Below are 15,502 nucleotides of genomic sequence, written 5' to 3'. Positions count from 1 at the left end.
AATCTTAAGTAGTCTTAAGTAATCCAATTTACCAAATTTCCACTATTAATAATTACTATGATATTGCCCCATTGACTACTGTACACTCATAAACTCTTATCTTCGAGTGGCTTCTGGGCCTTGATGAGTGGTAACTCCTTTATAAAAAAAAATGCTAGAAAGTTTGTGAAGCAACCCCTTATGTCAGATCCTTTCAAAGATCATTGATATGTTACAAACATTATCAAATATGTACTTTATGGCTGGCAAGTTTGTGAAGCAACCTTTTGTACCTCACCCTATCAAAGACCTTTGAGATATCAAAAGTTATTGTCTCAGAAATGAAGCCACCGTTAGAGACTTATTGATTCTCTGTAATATTACAATAAGCACATCAGCACTTGATCTTGCAGGATGGACCCTATATTGTTTATCACTAAGTAGATTGCTTTTACTGAGATGATTGACAGCTTCTTATGATACACATTAGACTTATTAATCTGTATTGAGATAAGAAGACTGATGACTAGAAGTTTTAAATACTGGGTATACTGACAAAATTTTCCAACAATTGAATAGATTTGTAAGTATAGGACAGATAAAATCCTCTCTGTGTGTGTATATATATATATATATATATATATATATATATATATATATATATATATATATATAATTTTTTAATTTTTTATTGAGCCCATTAATTAAAAAATCAATTAAAAAAATAAAAAAATTTAAAATTTAAAATTTAAAAAATTAAAAAATTATAAAAAATTAAAAAATTAAAATAAAAAATTAAAAAATTATAAAATTATAAAATTAAAAAATTAAAAAATTATATACCGCTCTATTAACATATCGAGCACTTTTATCGGGTTTTTTTTTTTACCTTATTTCCCTTGAAAAGAAATATATATATATATATATATATATATATATATATATATATATATATATATATATATATATATATATATATAGTGAATATAATAATTTTCCAAGTTCCAAATATCAAGTTTTCCTAGTTGATTATTTATTGCTTTTCAAAACATCAGTTTGCCCTGTATTTAAGAATTCAGGTGATCGGCCATCTCCCACTCAGTACAGGCCAATAAGTCTTCTGTGCATCATGAGCAAGTTTCTGGAATCTCTGTTAAATAAAGAAGTAATCAACCATCTCAGCAAAAATAACCTTCTTAGTGACCCACAATAGGGTTTCCGTTTGGCTAGATCCACAGCAGATGTGCTTACAGTTATATCTCATAGGATTAGCGAATCTCTCGACTGAGGCAACCTTTCTAGGGCAATTGCTCTTGACATATCAAAAGCCTTTGATAGGGTATGGAATAAAGGTTTACTTCACAAAATCTCCAGCTATGGTATAGCTAGAAATGTCTTCTCAATTATCAAATCATTTCTCTCTGATAGGTTCATAAAAGTATACATAAGAGCTCACAGTATTAATGCTGGAGTCCCTCAGTGTTCCATCTTGAGCCCAACTCTCTTCCTGATTTACATTAATGATCTTCCAAATCATATCCTTACATCATTCGTAGACATTTATGCTGATGACACTACCATCTATAGTAGCACATCTAAGACAGTAAACGACCAAGTTCTCTCCGATTCTCTCTCCTCTGATCTTGAGCACCTGGTACAATGATTACTTTTAATGCATCTAAAACCAAGCTTCTATCTTTAGATCATCAACACTCTGATCCCCATCTGGCATCAATTGAAATGAATGGCTCTCGTCTTGGGGAGGCCTCATGTTTTGATAAGCTTCTGTGCTTGACCCTTGCTCCTTATCTGAAATGGAACATGTACATCAAATAAATCTGTTGCCAAAGCCGCTGGAAAAATGGTGGGATCCTTCTATCGATCCAGTAGATATCTTACTGCTGATGCAATTCTCTATCTATATAAGAGCCAAGTTCGTCCAAGGATGGAGTACTTTTGCCACATCTGGGCAGGAGCTGCTAGAAAGGACTTATCCTGCCTTGACAGAGTTCTAAATAGACTTCATAGCCTCATAGGAGATGTCCTTTTTTCTTACCTGGAACCTCTCACAGAAGAGATGTTGCGAGTTTGTCTCTGCTTTATCGTTATTTTCATGACAAGTGTTCGACTGAGCTTCAGTCTATGCCCCCCCTCGCCAAACTTTCACAAGAAACACTCGTCTAGCTGAAAACACTATCAATAATTCCCCCCACTCTTTATCTGTACCTAAACCTAAATGTAGATTCCATGAACAAAGTTTCCTTCTTAGAATTGCACGCCGATGGAACTGTCTTCCGTTTTCCTGCTTTCCAGCTGATTACAATATGGTTGTCTTCAAGGCCAATGTAAACAAGTTCTTGATAAGCCGTTCCCCTTAAGTTAACAAATTTACCGAATTTCCATTACTAACAATTACTATATTGTCCAATTGACTATTGTACACTCTTTAACCCTTATCCTCGAGTGGCCCCTGGGTCTTGATAAGTGGTGATGCCTATGTAAAAAAAAAAGGTTGTCATAACAATAGTTTCGTATTGCGACTAACACGTCTGCAAAATTATGTTATTGCTGCATATTTAGTCATGTACTCATCAAATAATAACCTTAAAATCTTATAAAAATACCATTTTGGGCAACTTTCATGGAACCAACATGCTCGGCCGTTTCAAAGATTATGTCATACTGTATTTATATAAATACATATTATTTTTGTATTTTTTGTGAATTATTATTGTTATATTTTCATTTTCAATTTATTTAAAGTTTTTTATCCACTTATTTTTATTTATTTTACCATTTTTCAAGTCCTATTTTTAAGTTATACTAGCAGTTCAGCCTGGCTTTGCTCAGTCCCTACGTATTGTTTATAACTTTATGTGCATATGTGTATATTAAAAAATTTGATTCATGTCCAGGTATCTACATCTAAAATTTCAAGTGTTTAGATCCAAAATTGGGGGAGAAGTTTGGTAGAGTCTGCAAAGGTCAACTCTTTCAACTTTGACTACTTGGCAACCAAATTTTCTGCCCCAAAACTCATTAAAATGGGAAAAGGAGTGGCTGGTTACTTTTCTGCCCGAAAACTCATTAAAATTGCTGCATGTCTGAATACCCTTGATGTAAAATTTCAAATGTTTAAACCCAAAATTGGCTGAATAGTTTGCTAAAGACCGCAGTCAAATTTTCGGCCAAAAATGGATTAAAAAGATTGCCCTATGAATACACTTTATGTAAAATTTCAAATGTTTAGACCAAAAATTGGCTGAGTAATTTGGTAGAGACCGCAGAGGTAAAATTTTGACCCCTTAACATTTATTGCTTTAGGCTCAAATCAAATTAAAATTTTGATTCATGTCCAAGTAACCTACATCTAAAATTTCAAGTGTTTGGATCCAAAATTGGCGGAGGAGTTTGGTAGAGTTTTCAACGGTCAAATCATTGAACTTTGACCCCTTGACAGCCAAATTTTTGGCCGCAAACGGATGAAAAAGATTTTCCCAAATCTGAATACCCCTTATGTCAAATCTCGAGTCTGTAGACTGAAAATTGCAGAGTAGTTTTGTTAGGGAAATGTACACAGACAGACACACACGCAGACAGACAATTTCACTTTTATAGATATATAGAGTATACTTACAAAATATTTTCCAGTTAGAGCATATTTATTAAATGGTTTAACTTAAATTCGAAATTTCATGTTTTTTCTTTTATTCTTTCTTTTGTTTACATTCTTCGAGGGCTTCTTTGATAGTTGAATTTAAATTACTTCCACAAATTTTGTTAGCATCCTCACTAGTTATAATATAATTTGTTATATGTTATATTTAAATTATAATTTCTTATATCAAATTTATTTACGTTGTGTGTGCTACGTTTTTTAATTATAATTAATAGAAGTAAAATTATTCGTTCTATTTATCTTAATCTTGTTGGCAGTTAAAGTGAGGTAATTCTTGTAAACTCAATATCTCAGAATCTTATTTACCTTGTTTTCTACTTAAATGGAATTTCAGTTGACTGAATCTGAAGTCATTTATTCTTTCCTGAAGTTATCCTATTTTGCTAACCCATTTTAATTAATTTTGCATTTTGTATGTGCTTTACTGTTTTAAGTCCAATATATTGCATATTTATAATCCCTTATCCATTTTTTTCTTTATAAAAAAACTTATTTATAAGAAAGATTTTTTAATCCATTACGATTGGAATATACAGACCAAGTACGTTTCAAGTAAATGATTAATACACACACACACACACACACACACACACACACATACACACGCACACACACACACACACACGCACACACGCACACACGCGCGCGCCTGCAATATTTATATAGAATACCTACTTCATCCGATGACTGATCGGTAAAGGTACATTCCCGGCATCGTTTCCAACTGATGAGGCAAGACATTCTCTTGGGAGAATCATGAACACCAGGAAAGTCGAACACTTTTGTCAATGGACCTGGAGAATGACAAATGGCAGGAGAGCGCTGAAACTCTACAGCATCTGAAGAGGATGGAAAACGTTCTATTAATATAAGGAAAAATAAAACAAATTGAAAAACAACAAAAAATGCTTCGTGTTCATGCTTTCTAACATAAAAAGCAAAAACATAATTTTACAAGAAGAGAGCATACATATTTATCACAATGAAGCAACTAAAATGTGTACATATTTGAGAACAAAAAATGCGCGCGCGCGCGTGTGTGTGTGTGTGTGTGTGTGTGTGTGTAAACGATTTCTTTTAGTTCAAAGAGACAGTGATTAGCGATTGTAATATGCTTTCATGGGAAGTCTATAGTGAACCAAAGGTTCTGCAAAATCCATCTCTCCTGAATAAGCATTAAATTTAATGTCAAGAAGTTCATTATGACTGGAAACAATGCTGACATAAGGTGTTATTTTTTAGCTTTCTTTCTCCTGGACTAGTTGCACAATCAAACCTTGGGATTCTAGTCTTCTCGACTATTTAATTCATAACTAGAAGGAAGATATATGGATTCATACATTTTTGAAACATGCTAACAAAAATGAAGTATATATATATATATATATATATATATATATATATATATATATATATATATATATATATATATATATATATATATATATATATATATATATATACGTGTGTGTGTGTATGTGTGTGTTGCTTTAGAAAAATCAATATTTAACCAAAACATGCTAAAATATATTAAGTTATTATTCCAATTATGCTGACTAGGACTGTTTCAGAAATATTAAGGTTCCAGTTATGTTTGTAAACAGGATGTCAAAGCAAAAAACGTTCATAATACTCGAACCAGTTCGTCAAAACCGATTAAGGATCTGACTTGAGTGCTATGAACTTTTTAGCATTTTCAAACATAGTTGGAACATTAATATTTCTGAAGCGTTTATAGCCAGCATAATTTATTAATAATAAAGATTTGGTATCCGCTTGTCTGAAGCTGTCACTATATTATTACTAGGGCTATGACAACAGCATATTCTTTTCATTGTTTTGACTCTCGAGTAGATATCCGACACAGACACAGTTAATCAACCGAGAACCACATCACTCAATATAAAAGCATATAAGATATAAACGAATACACACTCGAGAGTCAAAACAATGAAAAGAATATGCTGTTGTCATAGTCCTAATTATTACTATTTTGTAATACTCAATTCAGTTTACTATATTATTTCAGACTAATATACTATCTTTCAGTGCACAATTTAGAGAGATAAATTGTTTAGTATTTTTGTTGTCATGTGAGCATCCTCCCAGGCATCGCCTCCTAGGAGGAGGCTACATAGTTTATGTTCGTTTATCACATCATATATAGTTGAAATAATAAAGTAATAAGCTTTAGAACCCGTATATATATATATATATATATATATAAGAAATGAAATCAAAAGGATGTAGTGTTTACCTGATATATGCAATGGTAAACTTTAATCTAACACAAATAACAGTATTTATATATAGATAATTTAATCCCAACTACATAAAAAAGCTCAATATGCAATAGAGAGTAGAGCTTATTATAAGAAAGAAAATCAAAACTGTAATTTGAAATTTACAATCCAAATTTATTGTTTGACTGAATACTCCAAAAAACAATTTACAAAGCCCTTATTCTGCAAAGTTTCAAAGAATGCTATTCTTGCTATTCTTGCTATTCTTCTCATCAGAGGACAGAAAGAAATCAGCAAATTATATTTGTAGTTATGCTAGAATTTGCTAGTTATAGCATTAAGTGAAACTGCAATTTATTATAGTCATAAATTCCCAAGAAAAACAAGTGAAAAAGTGTTGAATATGTAAAAAATATAAAAGCAAACCATGCATAATATTTCAGCTTGCACAAAGTTTCTCTCAAGGTAATCCGAAAGGTGAAAATAATTTTTTGGAAAGAATGAAGTCCAAAATTAAATCCAGTGTGATGTCATAGTCCAGTTGGAAAGTTTTCAAAGTCGCTGAAATAATGGAAATTGGTTTTTGGACAATGCAGTAGTCCAAAGAAAAGTTGATTTCCAGTCAAATTGAAAAATAAATAGGACAGAAGAACAGTATGTCATCTTTCATCGCTGGCCTTTGGACTACTGCAATGTCCGAAAAAAACAATTTCCATACTAATACACTCTTCTATAACCCTGGAGGGGTAAGGGACTCATCCATCATCCATCCATTGTATAATTTGTATTTATTAATACAAACATTATTGATTACATATGTGCATAAATGTTTCAGTTGCGATTTCTTTAAAAAGACATCATTAGGCCAAGATCTTACCAATTGTATTTTAGGATTCTAAGCTTGAGAGGTTTATTGCACATATTCAACAGAAACCATACAAGTTATCTCCTTTTGATTTTTTTGTTGTGGATTTGAGCAATATATACTTATTAAAGACATTACATTTTTCATTTTGCCCAAATCATCATTTTTACTTTTTATAAGAAGAGATTTTCCACACTAGTTCTTGAGCTAAAATATTCTGTTTGAATTCAAATTTTGAAATGTCGAAATTAGTTATCCTTTCAAAACTAAATTGTTTGCAACCAATTAGCTTGTATGTGTATTCAAGTATTAAAATTTGTGCAGTGTGTAAACTATACACTAATTTGCAACATTTTTCTTTCTTTAGGGACTGAATTTCACAGGTTAATTTGAAAAAGAAAATGTATTTTTTCCTTATAAAAACCAATCCGTATGGAATAAACTAAATACACACATAGATTTAACAAAACAACGTTTAAAATGTGATTACTTAAAAGTATATTTGTCAGAGTCATGTCCAATTTCAATAAATTTATGTATAAATATGTATTTAAAAATGTAATCATAAAAATGCAAGAAAGCAAATATTAGCAGCGTGTTTATTTACTTGAGGTAGGATATTGTGGAGCATGGGTTATTAAGGAAAGCAAGGGTAAACAGCAATAATTAAAAAAAATAATAATAGTCATACAAAAATTCACATCAGTATATTATCCAAGATAATCCAAAATAAATGTTACCCACCTATTTAATCGTTAATAAATTTCAGATATTTCTACAATCCAATCATTAAGTATTAATAAACTTCAGTCTATGCTTAGTCATAAAGGTCCAACAGTCTTTGTTTTATACGTATTCAGTGAGATGCTGTAAATGTGCGCCTTTATCTTGCAAGTTCACTTGGACATGACTGATTTGGGATGTGATGACCCTCTTCAGTCAGCAATAGTCTAAGAATTGTTCTAATGGATATTATGTTTGAGATAACCTTACGGATAAAAAGTTTGGGGAGTTATGGTTCAGTGAATGTGAAGCTCATTCAAGATTACTGATGAGACGATTACTGAAGTGTTCCAGCATGTCACTGAACGGTAATAAAACAAAGACTGCTAGATATCCATGAGTGATCCTAATTGACATGCATAAATGTTTATTTGTACCAAATGTGGGTGTATTTCACTTGGATTGTGGATTTTATTAACCATTCAATGGTGGCATGTTTTAGGGTCACTTATAGGGTGCTTATATAAGTAGCATCGACACAATCCAATACAATAACAGTTTATATTTATCAAATTTAAGCAGTCCACGAAAATCATAGATTAAGTATTTTCACCAATTTCTTTTAGCGCTTGCATCTTTATTTTTGTTGCTTATAATACTATATTTGTCCTAAGTGTTCTTCATCAATATTACAAGTAATTTAATATATTGTCTCTATTTTTCCTCTTAGTAACACAACAATTAAACATGTCCAATATCAATTATTTTTATGTGACTATCACTTAGATCACTATCATCTTTTTGATCATTACTACCTTCCATACCATCGACTTTTAAAATTGGGTGAAAATCCTATCAGTCAAACTAAAATACTGGAAATTGCCAGCTGAATATCTACCAAAGACATGAACAGTTTCATCAATAGCAATGGAGATCACTTAAACCATTTTACAGCTATACAATACTAGCAGTACGCAAATCATACTAGGGTCTACTTTTTTGATGTTGCAAAGAAAGCTTCTTTGAAGTCTGATGAATAAGGCAATATTAGTCTAGTCTAAAGCTACCAACTGCAGTCGAACATTTGCCAAAACTATTCTTGTTGCAATTGAAGTTGGGCTTTAGACGAAACTCTTAACTGGCAATATGTGATGCAATGCGATTCAAAGCAACATACATCATACGTATGAAATAGCACGTTACGTACTGAACCCTGAAAACTACGACTGTTACAAGAAATGAGTAGGTATCAGTGCTATATGGCGTTTGACATCCAAAGTATATTCTTTTAGATTCAAAAGCGAATATTGCACAAAGATTCAAAGACACAAATTCTGGTTGCCTTTACAGTGTTGCTATGATATGCAGAGAATTTGCATGTCTTAGCAAATAAACGTGAGTGGAGAAGGGGACACCTGCCCATATAACAGATTTTCATTAAAATTATAATCAGGAAAATAATCAGTTCTTCCTTTTTTCCTGTATGTTTTTATTATTATGTCGATTTATTTATCAACAAATTCATCAAATCATCTGGATAATTAGTTCAAACAAAGATAACTAAAAGAAACCAAGCTAAGCTTAGTAAATTTGATATGACTTAGTTTCTCTTTGAAAAGTATTTTCTTCTGATCTTCTTTAGTTACAAACACTGCATTAGCTCAGAGTATGTATGAGTTACTGTATTATTCTTTCGAAGTACATAAAAAGAAAAGATTTGTATCTATCAATAACGTGATGCAACAATATTGATAAAAAAGGTCAACAGACTTCTTTAAAGGTGGTTGATATTTGTTCTTTATTAATATTGAGGGTTATATTGAGTTTTGTATGTAAGTTATGTTGTGTTGTTTGCCTTTATGCATTTCAACCTTATTTTAAAAAGGATTTGTTGGGGAAAAGTATAATAAATAAATCATTTAGTTTTTCATACAGTATAATGCTTCTCCTTAAGTCAAATCAAATCCATTTTGTGAATTTTTAATGCACTTGGGAAAATTAGATTAGTAAAACCACAAGATTTATCAAAGTTCTCAGTCCACTAATTTCAATGATACAGTTTAGGATTCGGCAACTCATTTCACCATGCCGGTTGGATCGTGTTATAATGACAGTTAGAGCTAGACAAAGATCATTAATGAAAAAATTAAGTAAAAATTACATATTATGGAGACCTCTGTTAATCAAACTATTCAAACGATAATGGCAATAAACATTGAGAATCAGAAAAACAAAAGAAAATCTAAAATTAAAAAATACCTAACAAAAATTAGTTTTCCTCAAGGAACGTTAAAATACTTTAAAGTGAAACAAATCCCTTGAAATGAAATTGATGGAATTATGATGCATGGAAACTGTTATTGAAAAGATAAAATCATGACTCATTGAAAGATTCTAGCAACTTACATAGCGATAGGGTTCTCTGTTGAAGGAATAAAATACAAAACTGACTGAGACAACATTGTCAATTTTAGCTGTTCTCTCCTAATGTTTGCTGTCATTCAATGAAATTGCTTTTCAGTTTTGTTTTATGCTTATTTTTTAATTAATTTATTTTTATGCAGAAATGGAGGTCATTTGATTTTAATCTTTGCAGTCATAGAATTCAAATTCGATTGGATGGGTCAGAGGAAGATAACAGCAGGCCTTGGTTGAATTCGAAAGCCTCATTTCTCATGTTAAAATAGAGTCATTGATAATCAGGTTTGTGAATTGATCAAAATACCTTCGCATGCCAGATTCAGTCTGCGGGCTGTAGGTTGCCGACCCTTTATGTAGTTTATAGTGAGGTTTCTGAAACTCAAGTTTTGATCATTTTAATGATCCTTTTAGCATTGGAAATAGTTTCACTGCATTTCCCTTTAAATTCTTATGACAATTCATGTATTGCATGCTTATTTAACAATTTTTCAAAATGACACTTTTTGCTGGAAAGTAAAAAAAACATAACCACGCTATATATATATATATATATATATATATATATATATATATATATATGTGTGTGTGTGTGTATATGTATATTGTTTCTAAACATGTATCTAGCATGATCAACTGATGAATATGTTACTTTACAAGCATAATCATTTTTATAAAAATTAATGAAAGTGTTCTTTAAAATAAAATTTATATAGCGCAATATAAAGAAACGTGTCTACATTAAAAAAAAGTATCATTATAAACTAAAAAGATCAAATGAATCTTTATTTTTAGGTCGTGAATATTTAGTGCTTTTATTTTTGATGGTGGTGATGATCGATAAGGGATTTGTATAACAGGTTACCAACTAGACTATTGAAGGTGTAGTACTATCAGACTATAAGTTTGCTTTTCACCAATATTATTCGTTTTTTCTGACGCACATGTCATATTTGTTGATAAAACAATAAATATACACATCTTATTACTAACTATAACACAAAAAACATAATTGTTGCCAACATGTGCAGGGAATAATTTAATGTCTCTTGCCAGTTTGCATCTAAAAATAATGAAATCAGATAACAAGTATTCTAATGATATAGTATAAATCTTTATTTAGAATAAAATTGATGTTTTCATTTTGGTGATCACCATAATATTTTGCTCATCGTATGCGACTTGTCTGATATTTGCCATAGTCGGTAATTTCTGAGAATTTCGAATTCAATTTTTTTTATTTATCAATACAATCAGATTGTCAGTGTTCAATACTTAAATATAATTCTTATTTGTTACACATTAAAGTATTCATTTAAATATTCATTATGAAAAGAAAAAGTGTTAGGTTTGATTGTAAATAATGTAAGTTCCAAATCATTATCTAAGAAATCCTGGCAAAGATTAAAATATTGTTACTTTATAACAGAATTTTAAGTTATACATTGAATTTAGAATTTATAATGCATATTTATGTACACGTACAATAGTCATGATCGAAATTTTACTTGCTTAGGCTCTGAGATACATGAAATTTATCGAATAGAACTTTCATAAAATTTTTAAACTCATGATATATTGTAACAGCTGTATGCTTGATTAACTAACATTGCTGATTAAATCTAACAATCTTATGTAGCAGCTCCATGCCATAAGTACATAGAGCAAATTTGTTTTATATTGAGTCTAAGTTTAATTTGTTTCATTTCAGAGTATAACATTATTAGTTTAATTTTTAATATATGATCAATTTAGTGTCTCATTTTATAGATACTCTCCCTTGTTAGTTTTAAGTTTTCCTTTTATTATAGAATTCTTCACTGGCACCACTCAAAAATAAGAAACACTATTCTTCTTTTTAATAATGTCTATAATAGTGTTTGAACATGCAAACATGCAGTTAATAAAAACACAATATGAACACTATGTATGTTCTCTTAATTCCCAACTTCAGTCTGTCTCAATATATTACATGGGAATTATATGGCCCTAAGCTATAGCTTATTTAGTCCAAGAGTGATAAGAGGGTTGTGAGCAGATTTATGCATATTCACAATTGTGTTGGGTAATAGGTGGTTATGAGAAATTATACTTATTAAGTGTAAGGATGTTTTATTTTGCAGAATAAAGGATAAGGATTATTTAGCTACATAAGGATCATTCTAAGAAGCATATGTGCTGGAAACAATTTATTCATACTGACCAATTCGCATTAGGTGTTAACTCATTCCAACTTAAAAAAAAATTTGTTTTAAGTTTTTTTTTTGTGGGTAGGGATGGGGAAAATTTCATAAGACTTCTGTTCATTTCGTTCACTTTGACAGCCAATCAGACACGAAGGACAACGGCGAATGATCTATAGTCGAAAAAGTTTTAAAATAAAATGGAGAGAGATATGCATGTTAATACTGAAATGGGTTAAAAATAAAAAAGATAAAAATAAAAAACAACAAAAAATAAAAAAAATCATTCAAAATTGTCTTACATTACATTATTTTTAACTGAACAATTTTCAGTTATTCATTTATTTACTCATATTTCCTAAGAAACCATTAGGAAGCATACTTATTCAGAATAGGTACTTCATGAAGTAAAAAATAATAATTTGTTAAAGAAATGCAATTTTCTAACCATATACTTTTATTCTCAGGTGATGCATTTTTTTATTACTAAAGCTGAGTTAGACACATATTTCCTTTTTATTATGTATACTTCAATCACACAAAGTATAAATTAAAATATTCCATGGTATTGTGATTGAGTAATGTTTGAAAAAAACTTTCCATTTAATAGTTTTACTTAACCATAACTGGCAATTGGCTCACCAAGTAAACCTATTTCTTACTAATTTCCTGCCAATCATTTCACCCCTCACTTTCTCATTATATGATGTTTTGTTCATGGACTTATTTTATATGATATCACTTTCTTTTCCATCACTCTTTCTTTCTCTCTGTTTATTAGCAGTTTAAGCTAATCGATTTTCCCTCCCTCGCTGTTTACTTCAATCTTCTTTCTCTTTTATTAATTTGACGAAAAGGGACAGTAACAAGAGAATAGGAATACTATTTAACTCACAGTTGGAGATGAAATTTAATTATATTTCTTTTGTGTAAGTAAAACAAATGATTGAGAAATTATTAATTTTTAGAATTATGCTAAAATTATGAAATTAGCTTTTCAAGATTGATGTGATTTACCTTATTTTATTGGCTTGTATTAAAACATTCTATTCAAAAGTTGCACGTGCGAATCTGCTCCAACAGCAATTTAGGCCAATTCTTTTTGTCTGTTTTTGGATAATATATGTTCCTTTCATTTGCTTTCAATACTTTCATTTTTCATTTTATCCAGTTCAACAACTTTTAATATTGTCATTCATAAATGAATTCGGAAGAATTTCAACTATCACACTTATATCTACTACCATTACCATTCATATTCACCATCATTATCATCATCACTTCATTTTTATTATCTTACTATTGTCTAGTGTCATTTTATATTTTCATAGGGGGTGACATTCTGATTGGCTATTCCCAAAGGTTTACTTTACATTTTTGATTGACAATACTACATTATTAGATTTTACTTTTATGTAAAATAAATCTTACATAAGAGTCCTGCCTCCTTTCTTTTTTTCTTTTGCTACGTTATATAATTTTTCACAGACTAAAAAGATCTTTACTCTCGGCCAACTCCGTTACCCCCCCCCCCTCAAAGGATTCCTCGCCTCTAAATTTTCATTATGATATAGTCAAATCTTAATTAAATCTGATTTTTTGTATCAAATAAAAACAAAACACCAATATAAAAAATGAATTGATGACACTATAATAAAAGAAATATTATGCATGCATGACTCGCTCAATTCTCACAATATTGGATTATATATATATATATATATATATATGGTAAAACTCGTAATTAGTAAAAACCTGAAGAGAGTGCTCAATACTATTGCAGCAAATATGTGTTTTATTTTTTTATTACCGTTTTATCTGTTTGGTTACATATGTTCCGGATGTTGGACCGTGTTTACGATCTAACAGCCTCGTTAGACCTTACAGAAACTAACGATCTAACTAATTACGGTCCAACATCCGAAACATATGTAACCAATTACTAAATACGGTCCAACATCCGAAACATATGTAACCAAACAGATAAAACGGTAATAAAAAATAAAACACACACACACACACACACACACACACACACACACACACATATATATATATATATATATATATATATATATATATATATATATATATATAAGACACTGATGGAATTCAGATGAAAAATCCTGATAGATATTACTTGAAGTAATACTTTCAAGGTGATCCTAGCCAAAAAGGAAAAGCTCAATATTAAAGAATAGAGCAATATATAAGTTATGTGGTTAAAGCACTCACTCAAACATCAATTCTAACAACGAACAACAAAACAAACTCATCCATAGATCGCCTCCAAACAGAAATATATGTATTTTAAATAAAATTTAAACAAACTTGATTAAACCAGGTCACACTATGACAACAAGCGTAATGAACTGACTTATCCCAACAAATCAAGTCACCTTTAAATATACACTCAAAATTAAGAGAACCCAACCTTAAACTCACTTAAATAAGTAACCCTCCAAACATTCCATATTTTCAGACCATGACTCGTCTCTATCTCCACCTTATCCACTCACCCATCCGCACAGCAAAAACAGCATACCCACCCCTTATCACACTCACCCCCATTGAAAATCACAAGAATATCCATTTCCCATTTAAACTTAAAATCAAAAGGTCAACCCTTTTAAAGAATATTAAAATACAATTCCTCCCCCCCCCCACCGCCGAAAAAAATTCCATTAAGAACCTGTATACTCGCCCACTTTTAAACCTCCCCCCTCTCTCTTTATCTTCTCTACTTCACCCCACTTTCCTCTTTCCCTCATCTAAAAGGCTTCCCTTACCTACTATCAACAAGAAAGTGAACTATCTTTCTACAGGGACTCACACCAGAAGCAAGCCGTCCAACGCACCGTTCTGAATATCATTTCCAGAATTATTTTGCTATTTTGCTACCTATACTTTGATTTCGAGGTCCATTGTATACTTAACTCAATGCTCAAATTCTATTACTCCTGGGAATAATTACAATGGAATGGTATATCCAGCCAATATCGGATACACTTTGTCAACACCGAGAAAGCATTTGGACTACATCAACCAACACACACTCAACGCAACAACGAATAAGGCTGCCCCGTATACTCTTCGAAAAATCAATAAGGAGCAATACGCTTTCGCTATATGGGAATATTACTTTCTCCCCTGGACCTATTTTCTGCCCTGGATTTATAACCCCGAACGACAATGGATTCCTTCCGATAATGGATTATCCAGATTGTATCAGCTTCTCTTTTCGTATAATTTTTTCTATATAATTATCCACAACCACTCAAAAAACTATTTTCAATAATTGTGCTGAAAAGCAAAATTAGCGTCCATTCGCAGCTGAACATTTTGCTAACCACATTTCATTTCCTCTGATGATATGATCCATTGTTGAAAATCCATGGATTAAGGAACTTAA

At 30.9% G+C, this 15,502-nt stretch overlaps 1 protein-coding gene across 3 annotated transcripts in view; it reads right to left on the bottom strand.

Moving 5' to 3' along the window:
* Positions 1-15,502, bottom strand: part of LOC145291414 (uncharacterized) — an 879,668-nt gene that overhangs the window by 10,952 nt on the left and 853,214 nt on the right. For all 3 annotated transcript variants that reach the window (XR_013869410.1, XM_080137226.1, XM_080137236.1), the window contains one exon: positions 4,334-4,497. Coding sequence is in view for 2 of the 3 variants with exons in the window: in XM_080137226.1 (XP_079993352.1) it covers positions 4,334-4,497 (164 nt within the window). In the remaining variant the exon portion in view is untranslated. The remainder of the gene's footprint in view (positions 1-4,333; positions 4,498-15,502) is intronic.

This window comes from Euprymna scolopes, chromosome 2 (assembly GCF_053919585.1).
Source record: "Euprymna scolopes isolate OS-2025 chromosome 2, ASM5391958v1, whole genome shotgun sequence".
In the NCBI taxonomy this organism is placed as follows: Eukaryota; Metazoa; Mollusca; class Cephalopoda; order Sepiida; family Sepiolidae; genus Euprymna; species Euprymna scolopes.
The sequence above is the reverse complement of the archived record's forward strand: the minus strand, read 5'-3'. Positions and strand labels throughout refer to the sequence as shown.